General features: G+C 47.3%; 1 protein-coding gene across 2 annotated transcripts; it reads left to right on the top strand.

Moving 5' to 3' along the window:
• LOC110396658 (cytochrome P450 1B1) lies at window positions 6,121-15,477 on the top strand. 2 transcript variants are annotated; one of them, XM_021392473.1, is made up of 3 exons: window positions 6,125-10,065; window positions 10,475-11,491; window positions 12,560-15,477. In XM_021392473.1, exons 1-3 carry the CDS (start codon window positions 10,046-10,048, stop codon window positions 13,170-13,172), a joined length of 1,650 nt encoding a protein of 549 aa, XP_021248148.1. In that variant the 5' UTR covers window positions 6,125-10,045; the 3' UTR covers window positions 13,173-15,477. The 2 variants fall into 2 exon arrangements, with proteins under 2 accessions (XP_021248147.1, XP_021248148.1); XM_021392472.1 differs by having other exon boundaries at window positions 6,121-11,491.

Here is a 23,990-nt window from a genome sequence, read left to right as displayed (position 1 = left end):
CCTGCGCAGTGGTGGGCTTTCTTGCCCAAGGGAAAGGGAAAGGTTGAGGCACAGAAATACCCAAGTCCAGTTCAGCTTTCGCTCCGGGAAACAGTTTATTATCTAAACATCAAATTCATAAAGTAACACAAAGCAAAACTATTCCCTCATCCAAAGCCAGCTGCAGGGGCTCCCAAGCTCTTCATGCCAGAAAAAGGGCACACATCTCAATCTAAACCCCTGCTGAAGCAAGTGACAAGCAGGCAGCCTGTAACCCTTTCCTAACTGTTTAACCCTGTCACAACAGTTTACTGTTGTAAATGATGTCTTCCACAACTGGAACAGATGGGTCTTTCAGGTTTCTGAGCTCACAGCCCTTTAAAGGCTTGTTTTGTGCATCAGTACGTACAGCAGCATTATATAATTTTGCTCAGTTTATTCAAAACTGAGGCCATGGAATGGTGTATGAGGTTTATTTGTTGTTTTCTTTTTTTTCAAGAGGAAAACTTTCTTGATCGGAACAAGTGTGTACAAACATTTTAGCTTTGAGACATAGCCTGACCACAGGAAGACCAGCCAAGTGTTTAGGATTTCACAGGCTCTAAGAAGCTGCCATTGGATGGGAGTTTTCTACACTCAGCCAAAGTATCAAGACAAAGGGAGATGGATAACAATGAAGATATGCAAAACCATCATGTATTTTGGATGCTTAGAATAGAAAAATATGATGGGAAGCAGAAAACTGTTAATGAATTTTTTTAAAATAAAACCACTTCCCTAAATGAGAAGATAAACAGAGGGATGCAAACAGGAAGCAAGAAATAGCAGAGCAGAGAGGAGAAATGCAAATGCACTTACTTTCATGGCTGCTTAAGAAAAATGCCTTTCATGAGCAGAATATGGCTGCCTGCTGTGGGCTTTTGAAGAAACAAATGCCTTTGTTTTGTTTGACTCAAAAATAGGAGTAAGAACCTTGCCTCTCAATCACTACCCCCCAAATTTAGACATCATTCTCCTGAATGCTGGCTGCCCAAGGTCGATCCTAATATCCTGGAGTACAGTAGAGGAGATCCCAGGCAGATCTGCACATCCACCTCCAATTTCTTAGAGAAGATGAGGCACAGAAAAGATTAATTGTGCTTATATCCAAAAAAAAAAATTTGCTCCCTTAACAACAGGTCCATTTTGTCTTCTGCTATTTTAACAATTATTTTATGATTCTCTCATCTGTAAGATTAACATTCGACTCTCTGTACTTTGTCCCTTTGTTTCTGAAGGATGTGTGAATAGCAAAGTCTGTCCCACAAGGCCAAAACTGCTTTTCAGTCACATTGTGTGAGAGGTGGTTTTTAGAATGACAAGGATCCTTTCCTTTCCCAAACCTTCAAACGAAATGCCTGATTAATTCCTTTGGTGCGGTCTTTAACGCTGGGTTAAGACACATTCCTGAAATAAAATTACTCAGCTTTGAGACTTCAAGGTAAATTTTCTTGCCTGGCAGACTTCCCTTCTGCTTGAAGACTTACCTAATTTAATGTGGAATCAGTGAAATGCAAGTTTAAAGAATAAATATTACTAGGCTTTCTTTTTGATTATAGTCAAGAGCAAGCAAATCAGTTCACAGGTTTGGGATTGGACCCCACGTCTCCTTCCAGTCTTCTGCTATAACTATGAGGTAGACAACTCTCTCCTCCTCTACTGCAGCACCAGGCAAGTGAGTGGTAGACATTCTTTAAATCGCGCTGAGGAAAGCTAGCTCAAGTGCAATCTCTTCAAGTAGTTCAGGGGGCTGAGACCTATGCACTAAATGGGGAGCCCCATACCAGCATGGGCTCCGGAGCCCTGCTGGTGCTGCATCCCTGCACACTCAGCACTACTGCCCTGCTGCAAAGCACCTCATCCGCAGCCTCCTCTTCCTCCTGCTAGCTTCTTCCTGCCGGGTCACAGTGTAAACACCTTATCTGCCTTGTTTGCCTAGTTTTCATAAAGCTTTCATGAGATCAGTTGCAGGAGCAGCCATAAGCAGACTGCAGCCCAGGTAACATGCCCCTGTGTTCCTGAACTGGAAAACTCAAGAGCGGTGCTTGGCACAAAACTGAAATATAGGCCTGCACATAACTGATGGATTAAGCAGAAACTAAATCAGGTTCTGTCACTTTAAAAGTTTCCTCCACCCTCCATCACCTCCATCCATCAGTTGCCTGCAGCATGTATATTGAGGAATCGCGTGCAAACGTTACCATAACCCAAGGCTTAACATAAACTATACTCTTTCAGGTCATTGGCAAATAACAGGTATATCCGGTTGTGCCTTTGTACTTGCCTGCACGCAAATTAAAAGCGCATGTAAAGTTACAATAATCAAAGTCAGTCAGGGGGAAGGGGAGGAGAGAAGGGGGATAATAACCGGGGGATCTGGTTATTTATCTTCACAGAGAAGCCACTGAGAGGAGCTGGCTTGCATGCCATTTACACCTAAAAAGAAAGACGGAGCAAAGCTGGCTGCTGGCCAAAGCCACCCCAAGAGCCCCAAGCTATGCCAAATCCTGCCTTTGTCCTGCATCTGGTGAAGTGCCCAGTGACCTCTGCTGCTGCTACCGTCCCCACGGTGCTGTGCGGAACCTCACACTTCCACCCTGACATCCTGAGGGCATCTCAGTGGCAGAGAATGATGGCCAAAATGCGCCTTTGGCCTTCTCCTTTGGGAGACCTTTGCTCTCCCTCTCTTTGCTCTGAGCACAGAGTTGCCACCTCTGTTCCCCAGCAGAGATGGTCCCCACAGGGTGACCCCAGCACCGCCACCGAGGTGGCACAGGCTGCCTACCGCTCCACTTCCAGTGGCAGCAGCAAGCCTTCCTGCAGCCATTCAGAGCCTGGGTGGGGGCTGCTGGGGAAACAGAAGAATTTATGGCAATTATTTTTCTGTTTTTCTCCCTTGGCGTGCCATGAGATTAACAGACATTAGCAAATGCCTCTTACCGGAGCGCTGTGACAAGATGAAACCTGCCCCAACTGGCACCTGCAGACAGTTTCCCTCGTGGTCTTTGATCTGCCATTGCTGAAGGTTAGAAGACCTGAATGGCTCAGAAACAGACACTTCTCCTGGGTTTGCTTCCAAATGCTAGGAGCGATCTGTTTGTGTCAAGAGTGTTTTCTCTCCCTGATGAATTTACTCAGAGGACACCTTAATTACAATTGTTTGTCTTACAGGAGGAGTCAACTCTCTTGATGAAGTTTGCAACCACTATGGGGAATGCTGTAAAAATATCCTACGCTCTGTTTCCCACAAGTGACTGCAGATACCACAAAGGGAGTTTCCCTGATCCCTTCGGTTTGATTTTGTTTTCTCGAAGCCCTTCTTCAAATTAAAAAGTGCGCAAATAAACAACTCACATTTCCCATACCCCAGGGAAAAGCGTGAATAATTTTATAGGGTAGAATATTACCCTCACACATCCCAGCCCTCAGAATTTGAGTCATTGCATTTACCACTAAAACGCAGTTACTGCTGGAGGCAAATACACCAAACCCTTGCATAACAGAGCAAACGAAGCTGAGAGTGCCCTAATTCAGAAGAATGTGCAAAATTGCCTTAGCTGAGCACTCATGTCACTGAAAGTTCATTTTGGATCCATGCATTTGCATCTGACAGGATACTTCATCTGCGCCACCGTAGCGAGACCCACTGTTGCTGGTGGATAATATATCTACAGCTTCTTCACAAATACTACTGACCTGCACGAATGGAAGGGGGAAGGGGGAGGTGAACATATTTCCTGGTGCATTTAAGCAAAGGTAACACTTTTCAAGGTGTGACATTTACAACCTTGACTGACATGAAATTTCTTAGGTCCATAACGTGAATTTTCTTTGGGAAATTCCAGTTCTTTATGATTAAAAGCTACGGAAAATCCTCATGATGCACATGCCATTGTGTCCCTATTTGGTTCAGCTGCAACCTTGACCATCAGTCTGTGCCCAACGCAATATCCTCTCTCAGAAAACCTGAAAGGAGCAAACTTATGTAAAGGACATATATTAACTTAAAACACCAAAAACTTCCCAGTACAGAAGTTCAATCACTTGGACAGTAAATTACCCCAGGCCCTGAGGAGTTCATGCCTAATAGCGCAGGCATGTTTGGCACAACCACTTGAACATGCCAGTAAGCAGAATGGGATTGCCTGAAGTTAAAACTGAAGCTTAGGCAAGGGAGGTACATGCTGCCAGTCCCACAAACACCCTGAATGAGAACGGGCAGCCAAGCCCTGCCTTTTTCACTTGACAGTGTGCCTTTGTAGTGTCAGAGGAGGGTCAGGTTGGATACCAGGAAAAGGTTCATCACTGAGGTGGTGGTCAGGCACTGGAACAGGTTTCTCAGGGAAGTGGTCGTGGCACTGAGCTTGCCAGAGTTCAAGAAGCATTGGGACAATGCTCTCAGTCAGATTTCTGATGGTTCTGTGTGGTGCCGGGAGGTAGGCCAGATGATCTTTGTGGGTCCCTTCCAAACTGGGACATTCTATGATTCTATGACTAATGGTCCTAGTCTGACTCAAAAAGAGAAAGCACGTGTATTTGCACAATGCTAGGCCTCTGGTGTTACTTCCTGAAGTACTCTTAGATGCTTACAGCACAGTTCAAGAACTCCCTTAATCGGTAAGATTGGAGGTATCATAACAGGGACAAAGTAATGGTCAGGCCTTTGGGCATCTCTCTTACCTGGATCAGACCTGCAACCTCCACTATACAACCAGATTTAATCTCTGAAGGAAGAAGAAACTTGAAATTCAGCTTAGATTGCTCTAGAGGCTGCAATACTCAAAATGCATTGCCTATTTTATTTTGAAGAGCTATTTTGCTGTTAAGGGATCAAAGGATGGTGCGCACACAATGCAAACTGAAGAACTGATCAGTATTCTATAATGAGAAATTCATTGGCTGGTTTAATCAATGGCTAGGATGCATGATAGGAAAACTCTCAGTTTAATAAAGCAATTGCACTGTAAACTCCATAATATAACTCCTAATACAACATCCAATAAAGTCTAGAAAACAAATGAAAAAGATAATATTACAGCGTGTTAACATGTTAACAATATTATCCCTAGTTGATGCTACTAGTTTTAAGCTCCAGAGTCAGCCGTCATCTCATACAGGCTATAAAGTTTTTATAGTTCAAAATAAAGCTGGGCCCGGGCAGCACAGCTCTTGGCTCTGCACAACTCAGAACCAGCACGATAACGTGAAGCTGCTAGGTGCTGCGGGGAGTCCCTTAGCTAAAGAGGGACAGGGAGCAGGCACAAATATTTGCCCACACAACATGTCTGAGGATAGATACAATAACACCAATCTTGAGTAAGGCCTAAACTTTCCTAAGTGTTGCTGTTTCATCCATCTTTCTTTCAAGTGTCTCAGAGCACTTCAGTAAGGATTGTTTGTGCAGCATAAATACAATCACATGCACAAAGTGCCATGGATGAGGGCCCGTCACTGTGTAAATATGATTTTGCTCTTTTGCCTCACAGCAAAGGACTGTTTAAAAAGGCTGCTCGAAGGGTAGCCACAAAGTGATCAGCTCTGTGTCTTCCTCTCAGGGAAAGCTTAATTGTGTTGTTACATACATTACTGTCAAGAAAAAGCAGCAAAGTTTGGAAATAAACACTGCAGGAATTTGGAAACACAAAATTGAAGCGGTTCCATAAATGAGCTTGATGGTGAAATTAAGTATAACACTATGTCCTCATTTTCTGCAATCAATTTTGTGTGTAACCTGTGTGGAAGCACATCACAATATATGCCTTTCTTTTGCAAGTAACATGGAAAATGCAAACAGATGGAGAGGCAACAAACCAGACCTGCACTGACCTGAGCCCCAGCAAGTACTGGGAGTTTCCTTCCCTTCCCTTGGCAGCTGTGGGAACTTGGCTTGGGGCTAGGAGTCAGACTTAGGTTTTACAATAGCCAAGGAGAGCTGAAAATGGGAGCTGGGAAGTTGGTGGGAATGCAGGGCAGAGTGGAAGTCCAAAGAAAGCTGCAAATTAATGAAGGTAAAGAATGTGATATGTAACCACAAATACACATATTTTTAAAAGCATGCCAAAAATGCTTTAATTTAGGCCAAAATAAGTACATGAATATCCCTGAATCATAAAGCTGCAGCTGGCTCCTGTGTGTGCCTGACACTGAGCAGCACTGAGGACACGGCTACCCGTATTTTGCCAGCATGTCGTACCTGGTATCATGGGAAAGCTGCCAAAACGAGGAACAGCAGGAACATGCATCAGAACAATTTCATTGTCTTCCACATTGCGGTACCCCCATCTTAGGGCAGTCGTATCACTGAGTAATTCAGTGCCATGTCGATAGCCCTGAGCAAGCAGGTACCTCTCCATGGTGTGGAGCAGCAAGCACAGTCAGCTCTGGCTGCCCCAGGATGAAGTGGCTGCTGCAGAATCTACTTGAAGCACAATGCTAACTCCGTATCGTGCTGAATGCTGTACAGACATCATTGGAGCAGACTGTTATAAAAGCAGAAGCATACAAGGTGCTAGTTCTGATTGGTTTAATGGCGATTTTTTCTGACTTCCAACAGTGTATTGAGATTAGAATCAAGCTCAAGAGGTACCTAAGAATGCCTGGAAATTTTTAAGCAGCCTGAAACAATAGGATATTGCATTTAAGTTTCCAAGTACTTAGTGTTTTACAGTGACGCTACTTGTTTCTTCATCTCATAGACTGTTGTGCAACATTCAGGAACAGACAATCGGAAACAATATTTCCAAGGGATTGTTTAATGAAGAATGGGTTGGATCGCTCTATAAACTGTAAACAGTTTGTACAAGCTCTGTACTGAAGCAATCCCAGGATAAAATATTGCTCAACCATTGTATAATCCGCCTTAAGTATTCATAGAATGAAAAGTGAGCACCCAGGTATGGGAAAGAGCAAAAGGAACACGGTGTAGGTAGGTTCTCCATGGCAAGCTGCAAAAGCAAGAGGTAAGGAAAGAAAATGAGACAATGACAAGTCCTTGAGAAATTCCAGTTGCTGCTCATGAGGATTTATGTGCAGCGGATCCTAGCTGACCTTGCCAGTACCCAGAAAAGCAGCCAATGGCTGTCACAGAAGAAGAACTGAGAACCGAGTCTGCAAACCCTTATTTAGGTACACAGCTCTTAACACGTGCAAAAAAAAACTGTTAAGGGGCTTTCTTGAAAAAGGGAGGACTGTGGCAGAGAGCTAAGAACTTCCTCTCAAAAGACGAATGAAGACTCTCCAGATTTTGCACTTTCTCTCCCTTTACTAAACTTTCATCTCCGGAACAAGGGCCTTTGTACAAAAAGCACCTCCAGTTGGAGCCGCAGAGGCACTGATGCCCCCACAGACTCTGCCAGCCCCTGCATCTGGCATTCCTGTCAAATCAATCAGGATTTTTAACAGATTAAGCCCAAATTCCTTTCCCTTAATCCCAAACCCACCCACTTCTGCCCCTTCAACTCCTTTCCTCTTCTGTACCTTACATGAAGTACGGGCTCAGGAGTAATTCACTTTGGGCAGCGTACATTTTCAGTGATTCAGTCTGGGATCCTGAACAAAACTAACTAACCTCAAAAATGTGGGGCTCTCTTCATTAGGATCCGTATCAGAATTAATGAATAAATAAATGAATAAATGAATAAACCAGAACTTGGAGAAAAGAAACATGCAATATCTTAGAGCAATTCTGAGTTTCCATGCTTCTAGAACCACAAGAAGAAAAGCAATAAGAGTGAATAAAGCAGTAGGCAGGAGGGCAATTTGTGGAATACAACTGAGTCCAAGGGCCCAGTCATCCCCTGCCTGCTTTTTTGCATCACACAGGTGTGATGTTTTATTCAAGCTCTGCTTGGCTAATCAAGGAACTAATCAAGGTCATATAGAATCAGAGCCTAGAAAACTGAGTGAACATTTATTTTATACAGTCATCAGAATGCTCTGGCTAAAATGGGGTAGTAGCCTGAGACTGCAAACACTCTGTTAGTACAGCACAGGGCCACCAGGGTACTACCATGATCATGACTACAATGTTTACAGGGGAGCTGGAATGGAATCTCTTCTGCTTGCTCCAGAGTAAATGGTAATCTCTAACTGTGTGAGCAATACAACTAGTTTGAGTGCTGCCTCCAAGAATGGATTTGGGGACTTTCTATAAAAAGTTGTAATACCTGAGTTTTAGGTAACTGATTCTCACAGTTACCAGGAAAAGGCAAGTTTGCCTGCCAGCAATGGCAAATGCCCAGCGCTATAATCCATAGCTCTGGTAACTGCTCCGAGCTAAGTCCTTACTGCCTGCTGAAGCACCCAGAGCAGCCTGCAGGGACAAGTTTTGTGTTTTCTGACATGCGACTGATGAAGGCAGGAGGGGGGTGGCCGTCAGGGTGGGACAGGCCGCTTTGCCACTGCTGAGCAGTTACACCATGGAAAATCAGCTTTCAATCATTTGGTGCTGGGGGGGAGATCAAAGCCCAAGGTCTCTCTCCAAGCTCATCCCAACCCTTGTGCCATAGGGACAGAGATGTTTGCTGCTGCTTTTTGAAGCTGGACCGTGTGTGGGGCTGGCTTGCAGTATCCTTCAGTTCACCCAGTGATGGGGCTGGGAGGAAGGAAGTTGGCTTCTTCTGGCACGGCTAGAAAAACGTTCTGACACCCCTGTCAGTGCCCCTTGGCAGCGGCAGGAAGAAGCACGGCAAGTACTGACGCACACAGACAGGAGTTTGGAGACGTGCAGAAAGACTTGGCTGATGCTGGTTTGGGTAGTAGTATTACTGCCCTGGAGCCTGAGACAGTGACAGCAGAAAGGGTTGCACTTAGCAAAGTCAGAAGCAGCAGAACCCCAGCCAGGCCTGGGATCGTGCTCTGGCCTGGGCTGGCTCCCAGCATCTAATATTGTCTAATCCCTAAATGCTACCAAACACCTTCTTTCCTTCTCACGGTGTGGCTGTATAGCATCTGAAAAAGTTTTAGTTTTTAATCTTGCTCGGTACAATGACAAATCGAGGCCTTTCTGACCTCCTGGGGAAGGGTTTCCTTTACGCAGGGGTGGCCCCCGTTTCCCTCTGGGACGCCGGGAAGCCGGCGGGGCTCGGAGCGCGGCATCCTCTCGCTTTCAGAGCGAGAAAGCGCCGGGAGAGGGAGGGAAAGGAGGGAGAGCGGTGGGGGAGAGGCCGGAGGGCAGCGGGGCTGCCCGGGTGCGGGCCGCCAGGCGCTTCCCCGCCGCCTTCCCCCGAGCCGGTGTCAGGTATTGCGAGGAGGGGTAGGGGCCCGGGGAGGAGATGGCTGGAGGCTTTCCAGCCCCGGCTCACGCAATGCAAACTCCGCACGCAACGGGGAGGCGACAGGCGGAGGAGGGGAAGCTCTCCAGCTCCCTCAGCCCCCAAGATGCAGGCGAGACGTTGCCTCCTGACACAGGGGGCGGCGAGTCCGCCCGCCACCCCGCTTCCCTCCCTGAGGCTCCGACGCCGAAACTTTGGGCCCGGGCCATAAAAGCATCCGCTGCTCAACCGCTCCGCTTGGCGAGGCCCCAAGGGCAGCTGGCAAATAGCGGCGACCCCTCGAGCCAGGGGAAGGGCCGGGCAGCGGCGATTTGTCAGCGGGGCTGTCTGCGGCACGCCCGCACCGCGCCGCGCACCGCGGTGTCGCGGGTTTAAAGGCGCGAGCGGCGATGCCAGGAGCCCGGGCGCGGCCGCTGCTGCTCCGGCTCAGCCTCGGTCCCCCCGTCACCCCCTGAGCCGCTCGCACCCACCCCGGCCCCGGCCCGCAGGCGGCAGCGCCGGGCAGGTGGTCGCGGGCGGGGCGAGCTTCGAGGGGTTGAAGCTCCGGAAAGGTGACGGCGGCTCCATGCTGGGAGCGAGTGCCACCGGCGTCTGCCTGCGCACGACCCGCCGAGCTCCGGGTGACGGGAGCCGGCGCTTCTGATGAGTTTCCCAGAGCTCGGGATCTGAACCCCGACGCCGCCGCGCTCCCCGTCCGGGGCCGTCCGTCACAGCCACCGCTGCCCGGCTCCTCTCCATCCTCCCCGAGACCTCCGATGGAAGCCGCGTGCAACAGGTCAGTTCGCGGGACCGCCGCTCGTTTCCCTCCTCCCTCCCCTCGCTGCCTCAGCCGGGCGGCAGCAAGCAGCGGCAGCGGTGCCGACAGCCGCTCCGGGAGCGCGGGCATCCCGCCGCTCCGCCCGGGGAGCGATGCGCGGCACCGGGACGAAGCCGGCTGCGGGCAGGGGAGCGGGCGGGAGCATCCCTCCTGCTTCCTCCCGGGTCTTGCTCAGCCGCATCCGCCGCCGCGAACCCGCCCTGCCGGAGGGCAGAGCAACGGCCCGGCCGCTAAGCGCGGCTACCGTCCCTTCTTATCGACCGGCCCCCGATTCGCGCACGGGAGCGGGTCGGGCGCCGCGCCCTCGCCCGTCCGGGTCCCCGGGGTCGTCGCCCGCCGACCGTCCCCTTTTTCCCTTTCCTCGCAGCATGGCCCTCGAGAGGCTCGGGGAAGCCCTGCGCGGCACCCCGCCCCTGCAGAGCTCCCTGCTGCTCCTACTGTGCCTGCTCGCCGCCGTGCACCTGGGCAAGCTCCTCCTGCAGCGGCGGGGTTGGCGGCGGCAGGGCCAGCGCCGGGCGCCGCCGGGCCCCTTCCCGTGGCCGCTGATCGGGAACGCGGCGCAGCTGGGCAGCGCCCCGCACCTCTCCTTCGCGCGCCTGGCCAGCACGTACGGCGCCGTCTTCCAGCTGCGCCTGGGGCGCTGGCCCGTGGTGGTGCTGAACGGGGAGAGCGCCATCCGCCAGGCGCTCGTCCGCCAGGGGGCCGCCTTCGCCGGCCGGCCGGCCTTCCCCTCGTTCCGCCTGGTGTCGGGCGGGCGCAGCCTGGCTTTCGGCGGCTACTCGGAGCTCTGGAAGCTGCACCGCCGCGCGGCGCACGCCACGGTGCGCGCCTTCTCCACCGGCAGCCCGGCCACGCGCCGCCTGCTGGAGCGGCACCTGCTGGGCGAGGCGCGGGCGCTGGTGGCGCTGCTGGTGCGGGGCAGCGCGGGCGGCGCCTTCCTCGACCCCTCGCGCGTGCTGGTGGTGGCGGTGGCCAACGTGATGAGCGCGCTCTGCTTCGGCCGCCGCTACAGCCACGGCGACGGCGAGTTCCTGCGCCTGGTGGGCCGCAACGAGCAGTTCGGGCGCGCCGTGGGCGCCGGCAGCCTGGTGGACGCGCTGCCCTGGCTGCGGCGCTTCCCCAGCCCCGTGCGCGCCGCCTACCGCGCCTTCCGCGACCTCAACCGCGACTTCTACGGCTTCGTCCGCGGCAAGTTCCTGCAGCACCAGCGCAGCCTGCGCCCGGGGGCCGCCCCCCGCGACATGATGGACGCCTTCATCCGCCTGCAGCGCGAGCAGCCGCGGCTGCAGCTCGAGCACGTGCCCGCCACCGTCACCGACATCTTCGGCGCCAGCCAAGACACGCTCTCCACGGCGCTCCTCTGGCTCCTCATCTTTCTCATCAGGTGGGTGCTCCGCTCCGCTCCTACAGCGGCCGCGGGGCAGGGGCTGGGGGTAACGGGCGGCCGCGGGGAAGAGGGGCCGGTTAACGCGGGGGCTCGGGGAAGCCCGCCAGAAAGAAATAATAATAATAATTAATCAAAAAAAAAAAGGAAAACCTACTCCGGTAACATTGCATAAGGAGCAGCTGGCAAAAAGGCAGCGGAGTAAAACCCAAAAGTAACGGATTTTAGCAGGTCAAGATTAAGGAGATCATAGGAACGGGATAACAGCTGCTTAGGCGAGATAAAGAGTTCGTGCACTGGGTTACAAGCCCGCTATTATGCTGCTGCGCCCATAAGGTGTGCCCGCGCCGGCACTGCGTGACCTGGGGAAAGCTCCTCAGAAGCGCCCAGGCAGAGCTAATAGAAAATGCACTAATATTTGGATCGTGTTTGCTTAACGTGCAGTGCGTCAGACCGTCCAGGCTTCAAGACGGTGGTCTTAAAATACATTGTAAAGAAAAAAGTTTTGATAGTAATTGTAGAAGCGTACACAACCCCAGAGCGAGATGTTCATAAAGCTGTCCTGACGGTTATGAGCAGGGAATGCTCGGTTTAAAAACACACAGGCTTCCTTCCCTCTGTGTGCAATACACCTATTGGGAAACTCCCTGCTAGCTTTTAGAAGTCACATGCAGAGACAGAACACCAAGTTCTCATTCCGACGGGAAGCACAATGTTGAGGACAAAGGTAATCTTTGCTATAGAATGGATTTTCAAAACTGGATCAGAACATTCCGTTTGAGCACATTAAGTTAATCAATTTTAGATGTAAAAAGTGAAATTATGTATGACATCAAGGGAAAAACTGAGCAAACCTAAATGATGCTATCGTGCAGAGAACTTGAATCCCTCTCTCGAAGTTCTCCATCAAGATCTACATGTTCCTGCAATACGTTTTAGCTTTGCTCAAACTGCTTAATTTAGAGGAGGCCTGAGGTTCTATGAGAAGTGTTTACAGCATGTGTTATTTTTTTTTTAAATGAATCTTTTGAAAGTGTTACGCATGTACACGCTTACTTTAAATGACAGGTATCCAAAAGTCCAGGCTAAAATGCAAGAAGAAGTGGATAGGATTGTTGGGAGAGACCGCCTGCCCTGTGCTGAAGACCAGCCTCACTTGCCCTACATCATGGCTTTCCTGTATGAATCCATGCGTTTCAGCAGTTTCGTGCCCGTTACCATCCCACACGCCACCACGACCAACACCTTCATCATGGGCTACCTCATTCCCAAGGACACCGTGATATTTGTTAATCAGTGGTCAGTGAATCACGATCCAGCAAAATGGTCCAACCCAGAGGACTTTGATCCAACGAGATTCCTGGACGAGAACGGCTTCATCAATAAAGATCTCACTAGTAGCGTGATGATTTTCTCCATGGGGAAACGGCGGTGTATTGGAGAGGAATTATCCAAGGTGCAGCTGTTTCTCTTTACCTCCATTCTCGTGCATCAGTGCCATTTCACTGCTAATCCAAATGAGGATCCTAAAATGGACTATACTTACGGGTTGACCATCAAACCCAAGCCATTTACCTTGAATGTCACACTTAGAGATACTATGGATTTGCTTGATAAGGCTGTCCAAAGACTGCAAGCAGAGAAAACAGCCAACGAAAATCAGCCATCGGCAAACACCTAAGCACCGAGCCTTGCACTGAAAGATGCTCCTCTCTTTTTAGAATTAAATAAGTTATAGTTTGTTTTGCTGATCTTTTTGGAAAATAGCCAGCGCTGTGAGGTACAAGAGCAGGAAGGAAAACATCACAAGTCATAATTCAGTCCTCTTTAATTCTAGAAGGAGAGCCAGGGGAATGATTTAATGTACTAAATGATAAAACATATGCAGTTTGAAAGTAAGCCTTTCATTTTCTTGCATGTTCACAAAGTTGCCATTGTAAAGCACACTTTATCTACTGACTGGTTGGAGCACCTCTGGAAACTGTGGGTGCAATCCTTTCCACGTCTCCACGCACTCAGCCTTAACTCTAAGTTTGCCTTCAGTGACTCCACATCCCAAAGTAAAATTCCTTATTAAAAAACAAAGCAAAGCAGAACACAAAAACCAGCCAACCAACCAAACACGCTTGGAACACTGTAGCTTCCCTCTGAACTCATTCTACTGGAAACTGCCGTGAGTGTACGTACAGCAAGTCCTGTGTTGTGACTGCTGGGATGCATATTAATGCCTTGATAATAAATGTTTAAATGGTTTTTGGTAAAATACCAATGTAAAATCTTGCCTTTAGCTTTCCAAAGTGTTCACATAAATAGCTAAAAAAAGACTTGCTTATGAGCACAACATTTTGAAATACCATTCATATTTTATATAGAATGAACAGAATGTCCTAAACAGTAACTTTTCGTTAAGGTTTGAAAAGAAAGATCAGATTTGATACATCACCAAAGGGTAAGTGTGACATGATCCATGTGCTAATATGTTCATTAGCACGAATAACAGATATTTGAATTAGAATGCTCTTGTAAAGGAAAAGCTGAACTTTGTGTCACTCTAGAAAAGAGTTAATGACCTGTTCTTGGACACATAGGTAAGTCTGTTATAGATTCACATGTGCAAAGGTATGTAGAAATAAGAATTTGCTCATGTCACAAGCATCAAGTAATGCATACAGCACGTACGGCCTGGCTCACTGGTCAATCTGTGAGCTTGAGTTTAATGGTATTATCCTAAATTAGCTATATATTTTCAGCATGATTTGCTTAGAACAAAGCCTCTGAAGGAAAGCTTACATATTGTGTCCTGATTAAGTGAGCAAACTTAACTGAGCAAAAAAATATTTCCAACTTTTCTTTTTATGAGGCAAAGGACATCAAGGTAAAAAAAAAATCACTACTGTTTTGAAGTAAAACATACATGTGAAACTTTAGAGCCTTGAACTTCTGACTAATGTTTGTGCACACAAAGCAGCATATATTTCATTCTCTGAAGAACAGACTGTAACGTGTCAAATGCCTGATTTTGAGAAGTGTTGGACTTTTCCTAGGAGATACAGATCACCTTCAATTACATTCAAGATCTATCATAAATGAGAGTATCTCAGAAGACTTACTGTGATCAAGTCTAGGACAAAACAAGGTCTTAGTAGTCCTAGAAAAATAAGGGCTAAAATATAGAGTAGCTCTGCTGAGACCCAAGCAAGTATAGATGTGCATCTCATAGACGGCCAGTCTTCATCCTGTTGGCAGCAGCGACAGTACTCATGCTGACATAGGTAAGAGCTGGGCTAGTGGCACCATCCTGGCCTTCTCAAGTACAAACTTCACTACTGATTTTAATAACCCGAACCAAGTCTAGAAGTACTGCTCCATAATCCCACATAGTACTGATAAACCTGTTGAAAGTCTCTGATTTCAAATGGCATCAATCCTCTTTTTTCAAAGCTAAAACAAATAAATTCTTTTCCATGCAAGAGGAGTAACCTCAGGTGTTTTTCTGAATTACAAGTCTGTGATATCCCAGAACTTAGCCTATACCTGTGAAAAGCTTTATATGATATTCAGCATTTTCATATGGAGATCTACATTAGATCAATTTGTAGCAAGACAGATTTCTTTGTACCTTTGTACCTTTATTAAAAAAAAAAATGTGTAGAGGATATAACCTACAACTGAATAGTTAGTTTAACTCAAAGATCACTAATTATTATTGTAATAAAAAGAAGCTTTTGCAATTTTATACTCTTCCAAAAGCTTTAACTATGCATTGGCTACTAATGCAGCTTCCATTCACACTGTTCACATCTGTTGGGGTCACAAATTATATAGCTGTTGGTCAGTTAGTGCCTCATATAATCTGCAAAGTTACTCAAATTTAGTAGCACCCAATTAGAATGTATTGCAGTTGTTCATTGAGCTAACTTTTATGGTCATTCTGAGATGAATCATTGTGTTACCAAAATATTGAATAAAATTATTCTTGTACTGACTGCGCTTTGTTTGTGACTTTCTTGTTACTGATTTGGAAAGTATTACAATTTTAGACAGTTTCTGTTAATATACTTTTTGCTGTCTTCGTCCTTCCGAGTTTTAAGGTTTTTCTGCACCTTGCACTTAGATCTTCTCTGGGGCCAGTTTATGCTATTTTAGCCTTAGTGCAGCCAGGAGTGCCAGGAAGGAACTCTCAGGGCCAAACAGGCCTTTGCATTCCCCTGCAGTGCAACCTGCCACAAAGCCGAGACCGTCCCATGATGAGGAGTGGCTTGCACTGTGTGTGTAAAACAGTTCCTCACAACGCAGTCCTCCCTGTTTGCCGCCTTCTCCACAAGGCTGCTTACCTCAGACAAGATGTTCACATCTTCCCTCCCAAAAGCTGGGAGGAGAGGAAGGCAGGGCGAGTTGAAGATGACTTAAAAACACCCCCTAAAAGTAGCTATGAACCTGTGGAGTAGATTCCATATCCAAAAATACCACATGCAGTGCATGCATGGCTCAGACTGACCAGTGAGACACACAGCATAAATACAGCACAGGTGTCCTCCCTGGGGAAAGACTCAAGAGCAGTATCACATGGTCAGGAGATGCTTCTGCACTGCCCCTGTGAGGTCATTTGTCCTCTGGGTAAGGTCACGCCTAACAGCAAGCCATGAACATCTCATGTGATTTTGTGTTTGCACTGTCACGGCTTCACTCAGCAGCCTGTGACTGGGTGTCATCACAGCAATACTAGGCAAGTACATATTGCGCTTTCTTCATGAAATACAGCAGAAAATGAATAGAGGTGGAACAGCTGCGTTGAAGACAGTTGTTTTCCCATTGAAATCTTCATGCTTGGGTTGCAGTGATTAGCGTGGGCCAGGAAAGCCAAACGTCAACTCACATCTGCTTTCTATATGTGCACACACTTGGTCCATCTCCCAGAATTTTAGAAACACCTTCAACTCAGGTTAAGTGACTAAAGGAAGCACAGAGGGAATTTAGGATAACCATATGTTTCTTGGAAAACCAGCAGCTGCCAGACCACCACGCTACATAACAAGGAGGGGAAGCAAGTAGGACAATGTAGAAGAGTTGAGATGAAATATATTTACGTTGTCCATGTGCACCATTACATTCCTCATGAAATAAGTAGTTAAACTCACAGGCTTCAGAAGGCAGTTCAGAGTGGCTGAAGTAAAGGAGTTCATCAGAACTTGAGAAACAACCAGAGACCAGGCATTTTACATTGTACCTGAGAGTAGTCAAGGAATTAACCACGGAAAGGGAATGGTTAACATTCACCTTCGTTGCATCCTTAGCTTGGCAAAATTTTACTTAGATATTCCATTCACCCACACAAAGAACTCAAGTTGGGATGACAGTGAAGGTGGACCTGGCTGTTCTGCAGATGAAGAGAAAGGCTGGATTCTGAATGGATTCTGAATGGTGCTGCTATTTTGGTATGCAACACAGCACAGATGCAGGATCTCACGTTTCAGCAATAACTCTGCTGTTTACTGCTCTGCACTTTTGCAACTGAGTTTTTTCACGTTTCAGTCTCTTGTACTGAGATCAGGCCAACTCAACTGTCAGGTGAAAGCAAGCTTAGCGCAGAGCACAAACAGCCCCAGAACATTTCAGAAGTCTGTAGTTGATGTTTTGATATCCTCCTTTGGGGCTTTTTGCCAGCTTTTCAGACAGCTCCCCTAGACAAAAAGTTGCTTGTTTTTTTGGGTTGCCCTATCCTTCAATACCTTGAGCAAGTCTTGCTCCTGCTTGAAAGGACAAAACTAGTGATAACTAAATCAAACAAGTCTCACAGTTTCCCCAGCTCTTTCAATGCTGGGCGCGCTCACTCATCAATGCAATTAATTTAGAAAATACAGGATGCTGAAGCATTTCAACTGCAAACATGAAGAGGGAGGGGACGTATGTACATGGGACTTACATTAGAAGTACATAAATCAACTGCAGAGCTACATAGGAGTGGCTGAGAGCTAGCAGAGGAAAATAGATGTTGAACATGTTGGAAGACCCTCCAGCTAGGGAGGAGCCATGCACAGCTTCCCTGACAGGTAAAGAGGTGGTGGCTTTACTCCTGTTTACTCCTGAAGTATGTGAGGTGAGGGTGAGGATAACAGGAGTTCCACATTACATTAGAGAGGTTCACCCACATCAGCAACAGGGAGTATTGGGGAGCACCTGGACCAGACCTTACTGTCACACCAGGCTGATGACAGAAAGAACCATTACTTCCCCCAAACCCCCAGACAAACTAGGGACGTTCAAATGCTAGCTCCCCACTGGCTGTTACCTCAAGTAATAGATTTAGGAAGCAGCATTTTCAGTGATGGATCACATTTTATTGGCAAGGAGTGTTCAACAAGAATAAAGGTTATTTTCCTCCATCTCCCTTCTCCAAGCCTGAGCTTGGATTAGAGCATAGCACTCATTGCACAGAAGCAGGCTTCTAATCCTCTCATCACAATTAATGGGATTAAATGTAACCATATTTTCTGTGTTAAAAATAACAGAACAACTTCCACTTATTTGGACTACTCTCTACTCACATGAAGTGGAGACGATGTGGTAAGAACCCCTCATTCCCAGTAAAAATGATGTTTAGGACTACTGTGGCTTCACAAAGCAGGTACAATTTACAGTCATCTGCAGAACAGCACGAAACAATGCTCCACGCTTCTTTTATGTTCTGTACTCTGTGAAAAACTTCAAAGCTGCAGTTTGAAAATGTAATTCTACTGTATATCTTTTTTTTTTTTTCATTCATACATGTAGCTGCTAGGACACAGAGTCACTGCACAGCTTGCTCCAAGACACAACTGGGTTCATCCATCTGACAGAAGGGGCACACCTCTACCCCACAACATGCTTTGCAGAGCGTGAAACCTTGTAGCAAGAAGTCTGACACCTCCTGGCACTAAGACACCCAGCTCTGTACACACAGGCCCACAGCACACTGACAGTATCATCCTCCGCATTTTAAGCATGAGGCAGCGTCCAGTTTCTTCAAAGCCATCAGTAGAGCCAGAATTCAAAGGATTTGGCTGATGATGTATTCACTATACAACACTTTCAAATACCGTCATGCCTCCCGAGAGCCAGAAGGATTCCTTTCATATCTTCACTAGTTATCTCTCACACTAATACAATGTTTTTCTGCTGGCGTAGCTCTAGTCTGTTCCCAGAGTTAGCGCATACAGTAGTTTTCATTCAGTATAAAAATCATAAAGCTGTCTGCAGCTGAAGTGAACCCTTTTGGCAAGTTTTTGGAACACAAAGATGCTCCATCAATTGCCTGAAAGTAGAACAGATATGTAAAAATTGGATACTGAAAATAAACAACTGCTCTTCAGAGAACAAGTGCTTTCTTCTAGGGTTTATAAAAGTCAGTGAACGAACTGACTGGGGATCTTTACAGCCCCAGATCGGGCCCTGATCCTTCATATCCAGCATCATTTTCCCAATAAAGATTCAAGTAGCAGGACATCCCACATCCTTACACTGATATGCAACCAAGGTCTTTGTACAATAATTTATAAGTTCTCCCCTGAGGATTTGCTGCTCCTTCCTTTTCTTCAGGTATTTCCCTGATACACATAAAAACCTTTTGCCATCTGAAGTTTTAATCAGTTATTTCAGTGAACTTAAGTTATAAATAATAAAAAATAGATATCTAATCTGTTGTTGTGTCTTTTGTTTTTACTTTTAGCATAGGCACCTGCCTGTGTTTTGGAGAAATCCAGCAAGGTTTGGCCACATGTGAATGGAAGCAGTAGTTCTTCAGACTCGATAGCAAAGATTTTGTATGTGCAAAGGAACAAGCATAGGGGAAAGAGGGGCGGTTGAGAAATGAGAGGGAGAAACAGAGAAAGAGAAACAATAAAACAGAGATGTGTCGTCCGGAAGAGAACAAGCATGTCCAAATGCTCATTTGTGCCACCCTCGGGTACGGCAGCCCAGTTCTCAAAGCAATACCAACTGCGTGGGTTCAGAGAGCCAGCCTTCTTCCCACTGCGCATCACATTGCTGCCCTCCCATGGCCCCCTTGCCCCGCACTGCCTGGGAGGCCTCATCCACACCACAACCGAGCAGGTCACGTCTGGATCGCTTTTAACACGGCAGGAGCCGATCTCTGCTGAGAGCTGCGTGTCAGTGCCACTGCGAACCTCTGACCCCAGCTGCCCTAATGCCACCGACAAAGTTCTCACATGCTCAGCAGAACCACCAGCGTGACCTTGCTAACATGAGCTTGAATAATTTCCTAATGCAGTTAAAACTTCCCGCAGAACCTCAGAAACCACGAATTGTAATTCGTGACGAAAGACACTCATACTCCTGATGATGGTAATTCATTCCATCTGCCCTTTTATCTCCCCTGGCTGGGAGCACAGACAGCCCGCTGACAACGAACACCCACCTTTGGGTGATTGATGACCCATGATCTTCCCCCCACCGCTCACCATATGGTGCAGACATATCTGCCTTGTTCAGAAGCCGACGCATTAAGCTTCCAGACCACCTTGGTAGTGTAGAGAGATAAGGAGAACCACACCTCAATGAGCCACTCTGATAAACGAATTACATGGCCACGTGGTAGCATCTACCCTAATTTAACTCAATAATGCCGCAGAATCACAGAATGGATAAGGTGGGAAAGGACCTGTGGGGGTCACCTGGGCCAACCCTCTGCCCAAGCAGGGTCACAGGAGCTGGGATAGTCATTCTGCTTTCACAGTAACTACTCACCAAACGACAGCCTTTTTCCCTTCATGTGTTTTCCTTTTATTTTCCCCTCCAGTAAACACATTGTAAATACTACATTCACCCCGGCTCGCTTTCTGTTGCTCTTGAAGTTAAACCCTCCTGGGCATCTCACTGGGAACTTCCTGTTGTCCCCAGGAGCGCTTCTCCTCAGCACTGCCCTGCTGCCACTGGAGGACAAAGGCCCTCCCACCTTCACCTTCCTTCAAAAAGCACCCACTGAGGCAGAAGAGGAGGAGAAAACCTAAGACGGCCATTTCTGCCCTCCTCCTGCTGTTCCAAGCTGGATTTTATGCATGTTTTCTCCCTGCTTCAGCACATAACGGAGAGGATCTGCCTGCCCAGAGCGATGTGTCACAGGCTCTCCTGCTGCTGAGCAGAGCCAGCACGCCATCCATTCCTCCCTCAGATGTTCCTGTTTTTGGAACTAATAGGAACCGCATGTACTGCTGGCTCTTCCTGCAGACCCCGGCCAGCACACACAGCGAGGGGGAATTTCCCCTGATCTCAGGAGCAGAACCTCAGGGCTGCTGCAGGGGGCTCCAAGCCCAGGCTCCAATCAGGAGCTGCCCATCAGGACCTGGGCACACAGGTACAGCCTGCAGGTGTGGGAGGGACAGAGATAGCAACGTATTTGCAAACACCAAAGTCCATAATCTGGGCATGACATTTTTCTGCACGTTTACTGGGTGTATATCAAAAATTAAATTTTAAAACAAATTTCATCCGTCAACCCAAATCTTGACAGAGGAAATTCAGAGCACTTGAAAAAATCACCATCTTTTAGCTTCCCGCAAGTATTTTTCTTCCCTCTCTCTCTCCCTTGCTCAGAGCTTGGTCACAGTCCCTCATTGCAGCTTTGCTCCTCCAGCTGCCAAGTTTGGACCCCCAGCCCTAGGACCTTTCTGTGCACACCATCAGGAGCCGCTCTGCCACTAGCTGGTGAGGCACGGTGCAGCCACTCATTTCATCCAGAACACACTAAAGCATGGAGTTAAAGCGCACAGTTAGTCAAAGCTTCATCAAAGCCCAAAGATCCTGATGGATGTTAGCACGTTTCAAGGGCTGCCAGGTTTCTCCATTCCCCCCAGACAAGCAGAAAGGCTTCCAGGGGGCACAGGGATCTTGATCTGCGCTTCTGTGACCCCCAGAACTGTTATTAACTGTCATTGCTTTTAATGAAACACATTGAAATTCCACATTGCCATCAGCTGTACGCAACTTTTGTTGTTGCTGTTGTTTAGCTGGTAATATAGATAATAAAAAACAGGTACAACCCTCATCCTGCCTTGGAAGCCTGTCTTAGAAACTGGATAGCTCTGCTAAAGTCATCACAGATCAAGATCATAAGATACATACAAAACCTCCTACACCAAAGTGTCCTTCACGTGCCATAAAAGCACAGTTTATCCATACACTCCCACTGAAATATCTGATGCTGCACTTTGCTGTTTGCAGGGGAAGGCAGCTCTGCCCAGGAGGACCACACACTGTGTTGCTCTGAGCACCTGTTAGGAAGGTTTCAGCATGACTTCAATTATTTCCTAGCTTGGTAAATCCTCTCCTTCCCCCTTGCTGGAGGGACTGATACCAACTCTCTATCATGTAAAACATGTGAACCCCTAGAAGTCTGCAATCTGCGTCTCAGTTAGCCAATTCCTTCCCTTCTCGCTTTCCAGTCACAGTATTGGCTGTGACAGAACATAAAATACGATTTCACAGGCTGCATAGCTCCTAGAATTTCATCCAAAAATCCCTGTTAATACTTATGATTATTTGCCTGTACTATCTACAGGGCTATCCTGCACTGACAGGGAAACCATGCAAATGAATGGATGATACGACTGCAGTGACACCGGACTTTAGGCTCTTTCAGCATTTGTATCTAAACACCAAGTTTATAGAAAAGCTCAGAATGTCAACTTGTTATCCATGTGAATGGCCACAATATCTACACCTGCTGAGCAAACCCTGAGGTTTCACACCTCAGACACAAGGGGTAGAAAAAGGCATCTCAGTCACAGGAATAAATGCAAAATGGGGCCTCTTGGTCTCCCCCAGCCCTGCCTCCTAGCAAAGGGCACTCTTCACCTGCAGCCAGACATCTCCCCATTCTTCAGTCTGGTTGGAGGAAAGATGAGACCTCAACCTGCAGTCAGCTGAAGCGCTGGTTTTAGTTACTGATGAGAGCATCCCAGGGAATGCGAGAGTTTGCCCATGCAGGTTGGCTAAGAAAACAAGCCTAAAAACTATCCTTGCATGAAGCACCGCGCAGTCAGGATGCCCACCTTTTCTGACAAAGCTTTTTTTTGGTGGCTCAAGCTCTTTTCCTACTCTTCAATTTAAAACATCCACAACAACAAAACAGAAAACAATCCCACACAACAGAAATCATAGGATCACTGTGCATTTTGTCCCTCATCAGAAAACAAGTAAACAAAACAGAATTAAGTTTTATTTTGTACTTTATCCTGTTAGGAAAAAGAGACCCAGATCTCACAGTAAGCAGCCTACTGTTGCTGTAGAACTGAATATCACCCTTACATAGTGAGATAAACAGAGACTCCAGCTCTTCTGAAATGGTCACTTGAAGGTTGCTTAGCTCTGGTTGCTTGCAAATAAGCCAAAGCTTTCTGGAATAGAGGAAAGAGATTTGTTTGCACAGAAGTTCACAACAGCTCCTTATGTGAACTGAAGCTGGACTATAGTAGCAGGGAAAAAATTAAAATTATGCCCCTGCACAACAAATGTCAGTTTTCCCAATAAATCTCTGCTCCAACTCAGGGTGGAATTCAAGTCCCAGAAGTCATTTAGGTGCCAAAGTCCCCAGTATCCAATCATACTGATGTGAGTAGTTTTGGATGTCTCCAGATCTTTTTAAAACAAGGAGAGAAATATCCCAACAACCTGTCCACAGCCTTTCCATGAGTTTTCATGTAATCAGAATCCCACTCGTGCATGATCGGAGCAAACAAATCTCTTCATTCCCTAATGCTCAATGCTTGATCAGTTGTCCCTGCTAACTGCCAAAGTCAGAGTTGGTTGACTTTTACTGAGAAGACATAACATCACAGGACTTGAACGTAGCAGAGCTGCTCCAGGAGTTGCAACAGGAAAGGCTGCAGCCCCCATGAACCCACAACTCAATGACACACTGTGAGGCACCCTTGATCTCAGCTTCACTGCAGGGTCTGGAACCCAAGCAGGCTCACAAATTTCACTTCCCAACCCAGAAACAGAAGATCTGCATGTAACACCAGCACATCAACCCTGTAGAGCTCCTCACCAAATCTGTTGCTGGGGATGCCTGTAACCATGAAAGCTAAGTGAACATTTTGAGCTATGGACCTCATAGCAAGGCTACCCTTTCCCTAGACAGTCACATGTTAAGGAGATGGTCCTTGGAAAGTTCTGTAATTTGACTACCAGCTCCAGGAAAACAGTCATGTCCCTGGGCAGTCTTCAAAGTTGGGTCTGAATGCCAAAAATGAAGGAAATGAGATACGAGTTAATGGCAAATTAAAATCCCACAGTACTTAATTCTGGAAACAATGAACCATGGCGTTCCTTGAAGGAGCGATGTGCCCCAGGCACCTCGGCAGCTGTGGACCGGCACTGCTGGGGCTCATCAGCTCCTGCTGTCCGAGCTGGGCAGCAGCTGGGGACCACCATGAGTCAAAGGAGAAATCCTGGCACGCACTCGCATTTCTCGTTCTTTTCTTTTTTGATGTTTGCATTGCTG

Source organism: Numida meleagris, chromosome 3, assembly GCF_002078875.1.
Source record: "Numida meleagris isolate 19003 breed g44 Domestic line chromosome 3, NumMel1.0, whole genome shotgun sequence".
Taxonomy (NCBI): Eukaryota; Metazoa; Chordata; class Aves; order Galliformes; family Numididae; genus Numida; species Numida meleagris.
This window is presented reverse-complemented; position numbering and strand designations above follow the sequence as displayed.